Source organism: Macrosteles quadrilineatus, unplaced genomic scaffold (genome assembly GCF_028750875.1).
Source record: "Macrosteles quadrilineatus isolate MER2022 unplaced genomic scaffold, UCM_ALF_1.0 Scaffold_5__1_contigs__length_97177068, whole genome shotgun sequence".
In the NCBI taxonomy this organism is placed as follows: domain Eukaryota; kingdom Metazoa; phylum Arthropoda; class Insecta; order Hemiptera; family Cicadellidae; genus Macrosteles; species Macrosteles quadrilineatus.
The window spans coordinates 39,358,937-39,373,844 of record NW_026542598.1 but is presented as its reverse complement, the minus strand read 5'-3'; the positions used below and the strand labels follow the sequence as shown (position 1 = coordinate 39,373,844).

Genomic DNA, 14,908 nt, shown 5'->3' with positions numbered 1-14,908 from the left:
TATTTTGAGCCCGTTGAGCCCCCCTGTTACTTCTAGAACATACACACTCATATACATTCCCTTAGAACCATATACGTGTACAGTACCTCCCTTATAACTAAAAAAGACGATAGATAGAGGGACGGCGATTTCTCGCCCCAAAAATAGGAGTTGAACATATTTTGAGCCCCCTGTTACCTCTGTAACATAAACAGTCATATGTACTCCCCAGAGCCATATACGTGTACAGTACCCCCCTTCCCCCTCATAACTAAAAAAACAACGATAGATAGAGGGGCGGCGATTTCTACATTCAGTTTCTCACCCCAAAAATAGGGGGTAAACATATTTTGAGCCCCCTGTTACCTCTAGAACATACACAGGCATATACACTACCCAGAACCATACAGGACCTACCTTAACTCAAAAACGACTACAGATAGAGGGACGAGGTTTGCTCCATTGAATTTCTCACCCCAAAAATAGGGGATAAACTTGGGTTTGTACTGCCTTACCAACATATTCCCTAGAGCCATGCATTGTATTAAAAAGGGGGGAGGGGGGTTTGTCCCTTAACGGGAACAGAGGGCAATATAAGTGTTAAAAAAGGGTGTATTTATATTGAGCGAAATATAATTAATCAATTTAAATGAAAAATATATATTTTTTCTATATTTGAGGGCGTTCTCCCCCTTTGTAAGCAGATAGAGGGAGTCGCAGGGGGGTGGCTATGGTTTCATCGGATTCATCGTCCCAAAAATAGGGGGTATATGGGTTTGTACTGCAACTGTAAAACTCCTTAGAGCCATGTGCTGCACATGGCAACTACTACATGATGAGCATTATATAGAATGTCCTATAGTAGAAATAGGAGGTTGTATGCCCCTAGGGGGGGTGGCAATGGTTCAATCTAATTCCTCGCCCCCAAAATAGTGGGTCTATGGGTTTGTACTGCCTTGCCGACAAAATAGCAGAAAAACTCGGAAAGGAAAAGGGGAAAATCCCACTCCTCAGAGCCATACACCTACCAACAGTTTTCCCATGGATTAAACAATCTTAAACATTGGTTTGTATACAGTTGTCCATTTAAAATTTATATCGATTTATTTAAGAGCCCTTTTTTATCAGAAAAATAACGCTCTTTGTTTTTTGATATTTATTTACTACTTTATCTTATTGAGTTGCATAGATTTTGGATTTTGGCATTAATTTCGATACCAATCGTGTTTCACATTTTTATAAAGGAGAGTGAGCGGAGCGGAGCAAAATAAAAATAATTCACCTATAAATCAGACCCTATTGTTATACACACTTTTTATATAGCATTAAAAAACAATATAGGGTTAAAAATGAAACAAAACTTCCAGAAAATGAAAGATAAGATTAATTTGTCATAAGGTCTATAATCAATGATATCAAATGTTTTTGTACATTTTTTCCCAAATCGACTTCCTACAAATGACACCAATATTTTTGTACACAGATAGCATTCAACTTTTCTTCCTTCTCTTTCCGGTTGTAGCAGTAGCGTAGCTGTTAATACCTAGGTGCGTATTTTACCGATGAACAATAATTAAGTTAAAACATCTTAATTATCATCGTGGCTTATGGTTTGATGTAACTTAATTTGCTTATCCTGTCAATTTGCTTTCATAGTTCTATCTTAATCGTTACTTTTCCACTTTACTGATTCAAGTTTTAAGGTTAAGTCACGTTACGTTTAGTTTTTCTCATATCTTCAGTTTTAGGAAGATAAAAATATATCCTATTCCTCGAGTCCGTGCATTTAAATATTCCGTAATACGTGTTGAAATCAACAACATTTAATTAGTGTACAATAACGATAGGCTAGGCCTTGCACTTTGCAACTGTTTTTTCTTTAATAGAGGTTAGGGCCTAAGCTATAAATATAGACTATCATACTGGTGCTTAGGCTTATGATGATGCATGTTAGGCCTATGTTAGTGTTTAAACCTATATTATAAATAAAAGTAGCCTAAATTTAGCCTTTACAACTAGCCTATTGTAATCAAATGTAATCAGTCTGCCTATTATCAAGTACTTCAATGGAGTCTTGAGTAATCACAGGTGCTTGCAAGATCTGAAGTGAATTAGGCCTATGTAGGGTAGGCTTAAATATCTGTTGGCACAAACAACCGAAGGAAATAGATCGATACGTTTGGTTAGTTAGGTAAGGTTAACCCTAGGAGTCGCGAGACCGATTTTCAGTATTTGCTTTGTGGAGTGGCACGCTCAATTTGGTGAATTTGTAAGGGAGTTCTTCAAAAATCTGTATAAAATTAGTATGTAGAGATAAACTATTGAACCGTATAGGCTATTCATTTTGTTCGAAATAGTCAGTAAAATTCAAAAATGGTAATAAAAACCAATTTTATAAAGGTGGATTTTTAGAAAGAAGTAAAAAAAAGAAAATTTATATATTTTTCAAATTTTATTTCAAAAGCAAACACGTGTCACATGTAATTTAACGTAATTTTTTATTGCACGATTCAAAATATGCATTTTGTACAGAATTTATTCCTCTACATGGATATATCATAATATACACAATAGAATCATTTTTATAGATTTACTAGCAATAACTTAATACGTATAAATTGGAAAACGTCAATTTCTACAACTTCACTTTGATAGATCCACATATGCCCTCTAATAATAGGCCTAAATCAATATCATAAAACCATACATTTTTTGAAGCCAATAATATCATTCTATCTAAGAATAACTAAATAAGATAATTAATAGAATATTTGGTTTTCACAAAAGTAAAAATCTAAACAAAACAACTGATCAGCTGTTATAGCCTACAAAACTTCACTTAACTTTTTATCCTATTTTGTATCACACATGTATAAATATAAAATATTAAACTAAAATGAACATTACACTGTAAAATTAGGGATAAAACCCACACTTTGTCTTTGTCATCGGACAAAAACTCACGACGACGCCGCCATTTTAGGTTAGACGATGACAAGTGTTCTGTTCCTTTAGCTTTGAAAAATCCAAAGCTTCTATTTGTGTGACCAGCCTAACAACATTGAATTCTACTGTACTTAAGAGCTATCTATAAGAGCATATATAAAACAACGTTTTTGTACTTTTCACATTATATATATATGCGATTTAGAAATCGACAAATTTTGTCGATTCGCCACATGAGCAACACGTAAAAATTGGTTACTCATGAAAACTGTTCATCAGCTGTTGGAATGTATTATGACATTATACTTTTTACAGAATGGAAGTTTACTTCATGCTTGTTGCAGTGGTACCACTTGTTTTTGTTAGAAATTAAAATTACATCTGCTATCATTTTTTGAAATGAGTTATCTTTTACGATTGCGCAACGAAACATGTTAAGAAAAAAAACTAGTTAAGAATCATCTGTTGCAAACGAGTTATTATTCATTTGAAGAGTTTTTTCAATGTAAAAACGACTAAATAAAAAAGGTTGAGGTGCTCTGATGGAAAAAATAAACAATAAAACTGTATGCGATTTCTACTTTTCTGTAAAGCGAAATCAAAATGCATAAAAATTAGTTATAGTCTGACACTATTCATGTATGTACATACAATATGAATAAAGAATTTTTGATTTGATGGCGTTCGCGAGTTAGCGCGTTTTTTTCATTCAAATGTAGCTCGTTATAAGATCGATATACCGTACTTATGTTTAAGGTTCATTCTTATAATAAAATGAAACTTCAGAATCTTATCTTTCCAAGAGTTATGTCATTTTAACAACTATAACTGTGCTTAAGATGCAACGGAAAAATACGTTACGCTAATCGACAAATTTTGTCGCCCGCCACTCCAGCAACACATTTTGAAATCGACATTTTTTGTCAATTCGCCACTCCTAGGGCTAGCCTTGCCTAACTAACCAAACGATATAACTTATAAAATGAAACAATCGAATAATCGATATTTTCATTCGGTGAATTGTGCCAACAAATACGGAAGTCTACCTAGTATTAGTACCTAGTACCTTAGTAGGGTAGCCTATAATAATAAAAATAAGTTTAACACGTTGACTGCGCGCGCCGACTTTACAGGCGCTCCCCAGTGGCGGGCGAAGCCCCGGCGCGCAACCGAATCAGCGAACGCAATTGGCATTCAAATATTTCAGTCTGACGAATCACAAAAGAGCAGTGGTGACTGTGCTGCGTTACCCCGAGAGTGGATGTAGTTCACTGAAACACCCAAAGGTAGCAGCACTGCATGGATCCGTATCCAGTGTCTTTGTAATGTGGGTTGAAGAGAAAAAATCCCCGAAACCGGGACAAAAGCATTGCCAGACGGGATTTTACGGGAAATTTTAGTACCAACCTACACCAAAGTAAAGCTCGCATTCTAAGCTGGCAGGCTGGCAACGATTATAACGTCTCCGTCTGAGGCTAAGCTCACACTGACTCAATATATTACTGTTGGTCTGGTGCCGACTGTAGTCGGCGCGCGCCACCTGGGAGCGCTGGCGACGCCGACTAAAGTCGGCACGCGCAGTCAACGTGTTAATAAATAAAAAGGTCTTTAACTTATTCAGCAAGTGTTTCTAGATACGATAATTCTGCTTTTCAAAACATTAGGTAGACCTAACTAGAACTTAAATCTTTTAATTTTTAACAAAATTTCCAATCAAAATCGATCACCACTTACCATCTTTTGTATATTTACCGTCTTGTGAGTAAAAGTATAAGCGTAAATATATGTTTTAAGTGTTATAAGACGTATCTTTATTTACTTTCCGTAAAAGTATTCTTATTCATGATCACTGAGCTGGACTCATTGTTGTTAATTAACGTGCATGTTGAAACTGAATTCTAAAAAAAGTTAATTGAGCCTAATAGTAGTCCTAACTAACTTATAAGCTATGTTTGATCGTAATACTAAGCCTACTGTATTTTTTTAACAACTTTCATTTGGCTCTAAACTCCCAACTATGGTATGTAATAAAATATTGCAATGGACTGCTTGGACACCATTACGACTGTAGTAAATTACTCTTTACATTGCAAATTAGGCCTCTGAGGCCCTACTTGCTGCATATTTTATATTTTACAACATTAAAACATTTTTGTCTTACAGTTGTCCACCATGTCGGCTCATCTGCAGTGGATGATCATTCGCAACAACAATGCTTACTTATTGAAGAAGCGCAATATCAAGAAGAACTTGAGCACAGTAAGTTTGATTCATAGGCTATCAAATTATAAGGATTAACTTAGTCCTGTTAAATTATGCCTTTATGTTGGTGAATTACACTTCTTTTCTCAGCCTGTTCAGGGTTTTAGGTCTACAGTACAAACCTTATAAATAACATCAGATGAGCCACCTCAAAAAACCCTGATTAAGCTGTAAACCTGAAAAATTTGAATTTTCAGATTTTGATTCACTATAACTGTGATCAAGAAATTGTAGGCTTACATTCGATTCACTTTGTGGTATTTGATTAAATTCCAATTAATTAGATTCCAGGATCTGGTGTGGTCATGGCGATCAGCTACCTCGTTCCATGTAACATTGTGAAACTTTTTTGCTCAATTAAGTAAGATGATATTGTTATTTTAATTAGTAACTTCTCATCCTAAATGTTTATTGCTTAATATTCATTGCTTAAGTTAATTTTGTGACCCAGGCCTAGGCCTTCTTAATAAATAGTCTATCCCACAATATTTTTATACTGAAATATTTAATCTTATTCAGTAGGTCTAAAGTTTTTTATTTTTGAGCCTTGAGCTAATATAATTAATGATTTCTGTGTTTTTCAAGCAATGTACCTATGTTGACTTAGTGCCTTCAACAAAGCATGCGCACGACACATGCAATATGGATTTCCGGTCAACATGGCGGTCACGCAGCAGCGGTTTACGTGTGGTGTGTGTTCTAATAGTGTATCTGAAGAGGACTACGCTCTTGAGTGTGAAGGATTTTGCTCTTCGTGGTTCCACCATAAATGTGTCAAGATAAGTAAGAAGGATTACGACCAGATTAGCCGACTCGGGGAGAAAATTCGATGGTTCTGTGGTCCCTGTGATGCCCGTATGCAAACCGTCATTTCAAGTGATTGTGACTTAAAGAATTTATTAGTAACAGGCTTCAATGAACTTAAAGAGGCTGTGAATTCTGTGTGTAAGGTTCAAGAAAACACCAAAAAGAAGCTAAGTAATATCGTTACACATCATGTCAAACTTAGTACAAATATTAACCTTATTGCCAAACAATGTGGTTTAAAAGCGGAAGCAACGTCACGAGCAGACGATGCAGACGACACTTCGCCTTCAAACGTCATGGAGAAGAAAAACGAAAATAATCTCCCACTCCCAGTCAGTGATGACAACTGCACGGCCTCATTTTCTGACAACGACCCCCAGTCGTCTGCTACCATCGCCAACGACGTTAGTATGGCAGTGATGGAACCATATAGCCCTGCCCCATCATCTGATCTGACGATGACGACCAACTTCAGTTTAGCGCATGTTGGCGTTGGCACTCCTGTCTGTTCGAGAGTGGAAGTGGAAGACACTTGTAAAAACAAAAATACTGCAAACTGCGATGTATTTAGCGCTGGTGAGGTTAGGAAACCTGAGATGAATGGTGATATAACGTATGCGAGTGCACTTAAAAATCCTCAGAAGCCCAAATTGGGTCGTGATATCCCTGGTGTGATTGGTACCAACGTCAAGACAACTCTAAAATCAGTTGGAAAACAGGAGTGGCTATTTATCTCTAGACTCCAACCATCTACAACGACTATGGATGTTTCCAACTTCCTCACAAGTGAAGGTATCCAAAATGTTGAATGTACAGAACTGAAGAGTAAGTACAATTCTTACAAATCCTTTAAAGTAGGTGTGTGTAAAAACGATTTTGACAGGGTTCTAACCTCAGAGTTTTGGCCAACAAACATATTTGTAAGGAAATTTTTACCAGCCAGACCTAGCAGACACCATAGGCCTAGGCCTGCACAAATTGAGTCCCGGATTTTTTTAGGGAAACAGAAGCATCCACTAGCCTCAGTGGGGTAGTCATACCAAATGATCCAAGCTCCCTAATTATTGGTCACTTGAATGTCCAATGTTTGAGAACCAAATTTGACAGTGTTGAAATCTTTGCTGATGACGAAAACTTGGATATTCTCTGTGTGTCTGAGCATTGGCTGGTACATGATGAGGTTATGTACTACCATAGTATTAGTAACATGACAATGGCCACAAGTTTCTGTAGGATTACTGCAAAAAACGGTGGTGTTGCACTTTATATAAATAAAGAACTGACTTTCACTACGATTAATTTGGAAAATTTCTGTGAAGAAAAAGTCTGTGAAGTAGCTGCCATCCGAGTTGCGGACTTCGACCTTGTGGTCGCATCTGTTTATAGGTCTCCTATCAATGCTCTATTTGATAGCTTTTGCGAGATCTTTGAGAAATGTATTATTTATTTGTCTTCTTTGTCTTGTAATCTTGTTGTGTGTGGTGATTTTAATGTTGACATATTGTCCAGCTCCAGTGAGGAGAAAACTTTCAAGCTTCTGACAAGACAGTGTGGCTTATTTATTACCAACGAAATCCCAACCAGAGGGAACTCATGCCTCGACATCATCCTTACATCGCTTCCGCAGGAGAGGTACAGTTCGAAAGTTCTTGTCCCACACATCTCCGATCATGATGCCGTGGTATTAAATGTCAACACTTCATCGGTGAGTACACCCACTGTTTTCCCCTGGCATGCAAATTATGTTTTCTCGCATAGACGAAATCTCTCAAAACCTGAGGCTCTGCTTAGCTTTAAGGGTCGTCTCAGGGCAGTAAGATGGGATTGCATTTTTGACTTACAAAACCCTGATGCATGGTTCGATGTGTTTTTTGATACCTTACAGGATCTCTTTGACGAATGCTTCCCTGCCTCAACCAAAAAAGGTAGACCTACAGGTAAACTCAAGGATACAAATTCATCTAAGACAAGACACAAAGTGAGAGACTGGTACTCACCTAACCTAACCGACTTGAAAAACCTGATGATGGCCCTTCGAGACAGAGGGGATGTTCATAATTACCTGGCCCTGAAAAGATTTTATAATAAAAAAGTTGAGGAAGCCAAACGGTTGGCCAATGTCCGTTTCATTGAAAGCTCGCAAAACCGATGCAAAGCAGCCTGGAGTGTGGTAAATAGTGTGAAACCCCAAAAGCCTAAAATGTCCTGCATGGCGAGTCCAGATGATTTCAACACCTTCTTTGTCTCGTCTGTTGAAGAAATTATCTACAACATCCCAGATAGCCCCCAAGACCCGTTGGCTTATGTCGGAAGGCGTGTGGAAGAGCTCCACTATTCCCTTGACAGATGGAATCCCATCTCAGAAAAGCAGATACGGACTCTAATCTCTGGACTCAAAAGTTCCAGAGCATGTGACTGTTTTGGCTGGTCATCCCAATTACTGAAGGATGTAGCTGATGACATCTCTGCCCCCCTGACTACAGTTATCAACAGGTGCTTGTTGACAGGTGTTTTTCCGGACAAGCTAAAGAGAGCCAAGACCATTCCAATATACAAAAAAGGTGATCATGCCAGTATCTCGAGTTACAGACCTATCTCGATACTACCTGTGATTAGTAAGGTGATAGAGACGGTGATGAAGAATCAGTTGTATACATACTTTGAAACACACCAGCTGTTTTCAGACTCACAGCACGGTTTCCGCGCAGGGAGATCTACTTCGTCTGCGATTGCCAGGATTGCAAGAGAGGTTGGCGAGGCCTTTGAAGCTGGGGAGTCGGTAATGCTAACACTCTGTGACCTCAGCAGAGCCTTTGACTGTGTATCCCATGATATCCTGCTCAAAAAACTCAGCAGATATGGCGTTGGTAGTGTGGTTCTCTCCACCTTCAAGAACTACCTAGCCAACAGAACCCAGAGGGTAATACTCGAAGGCGCAAGCTCTCTAGAACTGGAGGTGAACCAGGGGGTTCCCCAAGGATCTGTGCTGGGCCCTCTTCTATTCCTGGTCCTCATCAACGACATCGACGAGACCAGCAGCTCTATACTATTTGCGGATGATACCACGCTTCTCACTAAAGGGCCAAACCTACACCACACTAGGGATTTAGCCATAATCCAGGTCCAAGAAGCAAAAGCATGGTTCCAGATGAATAAGCTGCAACTGAATGGAGACAAAACCCAGAGACTCCTTTGTACCCTCTCAAGAGACTCCTCGGACGACATGGCTGTAGTAAAACTTCTCGGTTTCCAGCTGGACAGCCGACTCGACTGGAATGACCATGCTGCCCATGTTGCCACACGGCTTGCGAGAGTCAACTGTCTCCTCAGGCGCCTCCGGAAATGTGTCACGGAGCAGTACCTGCTCATGGTATACCATGCCCTGTTTCATTCGCACATTGCGTATGGACTACACCTTTGGGGTCATGCGTCGGAAGTGGAGGAAGTCTTAAAGCTTCAAAAAGCGGCAGTCCGTATAATCTCAAGGAGCCCTTTTAGAGAACACTGCAAACCGATATTCAAGAGACTTGGAATTCTAACCGTCTGCAGCCACTACATCTACGCCTGCCTGGTTGAAATCAAATGCAGTGTTCCTCTTCTCAACACCAGAAGCCACATCCACGCCCATAATACCAGAGCTAGGCAGGATCTTGATGTTCCCCGTGCGAGATTGAGCAGGACGCTCAATTCCTTCCCTACGTCAGCCATCAAGTTCTTCAACAGACTCCCTTCCAGCATTCGATGTCTGGACGACCGGAAGTTCAAGAGTGCTGTGAAAGACTTGATGATCAATAGACCATACTACAAAGTAGAGGAATTCTTTAAGGACAATTTGGAGCGGGACAATTAATTTTTTGTACCGCCTACTGCCTGCCCGCCATGTTAAATAAGTTTTATTTTATATGTGCGTGTAGTCTTTGTTTTTGTGTCTTTTTTTTTTCGTATTAAACAACGACGCAGTCTATTCCCTCATCAGAGGGTCAACGACGAAGGCTAATGAATAATGAATAATGAATAATAAATAAACTCAATTAACCTTTCACAAATGTGTATTTTAATTTCTGTTCAGGAGCCCAACAACCTGCTCAACCTCGCATCATTCCGCTACAATGGTCTTGTGCACAAGAAGAGCATCGGTATCGAGGCACCACCAGAGAAGGGAGGCAAGGGTTTTGTTGCTGTCTACAAGCGAGGAAAGGCTTCTGTAAGTTTGATATTTTAATACTATAGAAGTAGGCCTATAACTTCTAACAAACATCAAAACAATTTATGTAAGGCTTTATAGGTTAGTAATGTAGATGCTAAAAAATACATTTTGTGCAAAGAATAATTTCATTTAATTTGATCTAAGCCATTTCCTGTATTTCACTCATTTTAAATTAATGTTAATAGCCTAAATGAAAGGGTTTTTATCCTGAAAGCATTTTTATACAGTCAGTGATTAGTTCTTTTAGCGAACCATTATGATTGATTTGTTTGATTTATTTAATGCGCTTATTGAGTAGCTAGATACTATGTATGCGAGAGTTAATAAGTCCTCTGAGCCAGAGTGATATGCAGCAAAGTTTGTATGTTGCCGCGCGGTATTTGCAGGTGCTCTTTTGGTTTTAACGCAGTGGATGTGAGCCCTGACTGCCGCATGGAAGATAAGTAACCCGCCCGGAGCGCCTAGCCGTCGAGTATCAAGCGCCTGCATTTTTAGAATAGGCCTGCACTCAGAGGACTTAACTCTCGCCTACAGTATATCCTATAAATAACCAATTACTAAATTTCTTAAGTTAGTTACTATCCAACCCTCATAAAGTTTCCTTTTATTTAAGCAGGATTCAACAAACTTGCATCTTGATGCTATTATATCTGTAGTTTTAACATGATTTGTTGTATTAAACTTATGGTTACAATGAGGTATAAAAATTGAACTTGATAACTTATGTGTATTATTAAAACAAACAAAATAAGTAATACAAAAATCATTTCCATTACGTTGTAGTGTAGGCTAATTGTAAAAAATCCATCAACAAATTGTCCCTAATATAGGTCCACTGGGAGCAAAACACACCCCCACATCAAATTGATGATCCTTAGGCAATGAAATTAGCCTATCTACATCTCTCTAAGTTAGGAGAGCTCTATTAAGCTTATATTATTTAGATTATTAATGATGGGTCCATTAAAAATTTATTCAGTTTAATGTGTCTTATTGCGAGATTACAATTTTAACTTTCTCGATTCTGGGCGCTATTCCGAATCCAAACCAAATTTAAAATGGCAGATTAAATCAGCCAGGAAGTGTGGGAGCCTAGTTGTATTATATAGCCCACTCACAGAAAAGTATTTTAGGTAATTGATTCATTCATAAGTTCGGGAATCTTTGTAGAATTCAAAGTCCGTAAGCAACAATTTCTTGGACTATGTTTTGAGTCTGTAATCAAAACTGGCTCGATATAGATATTGCTGGCATGAGTCATGTGATACAATTGTTCCCTATGTTCAGCACAAGCCAGCCAAGAGCACGGTGAGGAGAACGTTCAAGGCAGCTCCTCGTCGCTCTCTGCACAAGCTGAAGAGGCTCATCATGGCGAACAAGTACAGAACTGACCTCTGCAAGGTAGGCCTAATTCATTTAATAAGCAAATTTACATAATGACAAGTTTAAACTTGATTTTATTAATTATTGCTTATCAAACAGAAGTACGTTATGTGACTAAAATACCCAAAGTTAATGAATATTATTTTTTACCTTCTGGCATTCCCATTTGCCACTGCGACGTGTTTCGTCAACACACTGACATCTTCAGGCATCCTTTATAGCTTAATCATAAATATCAACATAAAACGGTAATTACTGACTATTTACCCACAAAACAGACATTTAACACATAACCAAAATTTTTGTCATGGTGGCCACATCTTACATATGCTCACAACTCGCGAGTAATGTTGGGCGACGACTCAATTAATAGTGTGTGTACATGAGATGTGGCCACCGGGGTGACCATACTAGTTATGTGTTAAATGTCTTTGTTTTGTCTGTGAATCGTGTGTGATTCTGTTAAGTTTATGATAAGTTAGGTATCCATAGTAGCCCTAAATGCCTGAGATGTCAGTGTGTTAACAAAACGTATCACAAATTAGTAGCGAATAGGGAGATACCAGTAAGCACAAGAAGCGCAAGTGCTCAACGTTATGTATACTCTCACTTTCAATTCGTAGGCCTTCAGTAAATATTTTATTTGTGATTTAATGTTTGTGACTTATGTTGAAAAACCGTGACGTGACATTATGTGTAGAAAAAGTCAAGTTTTGTATAATGATATGAAAATGGTATAGTAATACCGAAACGCTTAATCCTGTTGGATGATTGAGGACCACTAGTGGCAGTTTGCAGGTATTGTGACATTTTTACTTTGATTTGCATAAAGTGGCCTAGAAAAACAACTACAACATGAGATCAAATTTGTCCAAATCACAAACATTTATCCGTCAGTGTTTGAAGATTATGTTTCTATTGCAGGCTGCCTTGAGAAGAGCCAGCGCCATCCTCAAGTCACAGAAGAGGACAGTGCCTGTCAAGAAGGCAAGAGCAAAGAAACCTGAATAAATGTTACATTTGTTACAGTAAAATTAAATGCTCTTTTTATTTAAATTTGCCTCCTTAATTATATTCACCGTAGAAGCTATCCCATATAAGTTTAATACTCAAAGCAATACAACTTCCACATTTCCCCAACTTTACTACCTTTCTCCTCTTTTCTCTCAAGTACTCTTAATCTTAGATCCACCTTTCCTAGGTATTCCTCTTCAAATAGGAATCATTTTTCTCGTAATCTCCAATGCTGAAATCATAGTCTTGATTTCTCTTCCCCCTCTTTTGATCTTTTAATACGTAATTCAACTTGTGGGGAATTTATATTAATTAGAAAGCAATGTGGACTGTATTATAGTTATTTTGAAATTGGATACACTAACCTTTTCTTATTAAACTGATGCGTATACTGGGGGCCCCCTTTGATGAATCCTGAAATGCTATAATGTTGATAAGTTCACTTTTTCTCACTATATGATGTAAAAAAACACTTCAATTGTCTTTATAATAAGTTTAGTTATAAGCCAGCGGTAAATATTTATGTTGGTACTAGCTGTGTGCCCGTTCTACGCACGGGGATCTTATTGTAGTCAGTTGAAACATTATTATTAAGAACAGAAGTTGGGTTTGCATATTTTTAGATATGCTGGCAAAACTATTATAAATAAACCTTCGCAAATACAGTATCTGACAGTTTCAAGCCAAAACAAATACTTTGAAATTAAATTTAGCCTGGGTCGTGTTGGTCCACATGTTAAATCCAATGATTAAACTAAAAAATGCTTTATAGACCTATGAGGCATAGGCCTAATGTAGGCCTATAATTGAAAGTTACCTTCCACAATGAAAAGTATTTAAGGTACTACCTCAACCTCACAATTTAACACTTTATTCAGGTTGACATTTTTTATTATAAAGGTGCTTTTGTCCTTTCCGTGAAACACTGATAAATAAGGACATTAATGCGTTACCAACAGACATACACACAAAAATACAGAACTTAATTAGGGAATTTGCTACGTTTTAAGCATAACAAAGTACTTATACAATTAGTATCTGAAATCTTTGTTAATGTCATCAAATTTCATCATAACAATTTATATTTGCTTGGACCGATGATGACCCGAAATGACGGCTTACTATATGAAATGAAGTACTATAGACGATTTAGATTGGTAATTTATAATACAAATTACCAAAATAGGCCACGAACTATTGATACATAAACAACGTAAAGCGTTTAAACAATTCATGATGGTTTGCTGAATGAATGTTTTACTAAAATGCGTTAAGTTTTATCGTTTTCTTAGCATAAACTAACATTTTGGAATCGAGAAAGAAAAAGCAAAAATTGTATAGTTAAGACATCAATCAAATTGAATACGCCTGTAATAATAAATAAGGTGCAACACCAACGATAACTAATTTGTAAAGTACAGTGATGTGTTGGAACTTAAAAATGATTCTTGCTGCTACCAACAGTACCAACGGTTCTAAGGAATAGAACCGGTACCAAAAACCAACGTTCAGAGTTGAGAACTATAGTAGGCCTACAGCCGACCAATTATATGACTTAATCAAGTCCTGAGGTTATTGATATCTTGGTTTTGGATTGTCTCGTAAAACGTTTTAAAACGGCAATCAAAGTTATTTCCCATTAATTGCTTTATTTGTAAACAACTTTTAATGTAATTTATTGGTGTCAGTTTAAAAAAAAAACAACCTCATACAAACAACTTTTTGTTATTTAAGCATTAATACGTATCCTCTAAACAATGATTGGTAAAGGCTATCTATTAACATTAGAAGGAAATGTGACAAAAATCACACAACGTTGGGTTTTTGGATGTTTGTAATTTTATTTCTTAAGTAGGTAGGCCATGTATTCTATGGAAAAGTACCGGTATCAAGGATCGTCGTGGAAAAGGTTGTTATGAATAATTGGGTAGGCGTACGTACCCAAGAGATGGGCTATGGGCCTATTGGCTGTATGGTCCAGCGATTGCATCACACGGTGAGTAGGTACTATTGACTATATATATAGTCAATGGTAGGAACAGAAAGTGACACATTGGAAAATCGAGTTTAGCATCATCCGTAAACCTCTGTTACAATCACCTACTGCAGTTGTGATTTTTTTATGTACTTTACACTTTACACAACCGCCATTGAAGCGCCATCAATGAGTGGAAACCATGTTTCTAAGCTATTGGTGACGATCATTATTAAATTCAAGTTTCCCAGCCGTATACAACACTGATTCAAGGTCTTCTTTCTGGTTATCAAAACTCAAGAACAATTTATACACAAAGAATCTCTGGTTCCTGA

The 14,908-nt window shown here is 37.6% G+C and overlaps 1 protein-coding gene across 1 annotated transcript; it reads left to right on the top strand.

The window, feature by feature from the left end:
* Positions 1–1,489: 1,489 nt before the first annotated feature.
* Positions 1,490–12,640, top strand: LOC128994616 (60S ribosomal protein L28-like). The gene is made up of 5 exons (XM_054419287.1): positions 1,490–1,526; positions 5,089–5,184; positions 10,064–10,198; positions 11,489–11,602; positions 12,509–12,640. Exons 2-5 carry the CDS (start codon positions 5,098–5,100, stop codon positions 12,593–12,595), a joined length of 423 nt encoding a protein of 140 aa, XP_054275262.1. The 5' UTR covers positions 1,490–1,526; positions 5,089–5,097; the 3' UTR covers positions 12,596–12,640.
* The last annotated feature ends 2,268 nt before the right edge of the window (positions 12,641–14,908 follow it).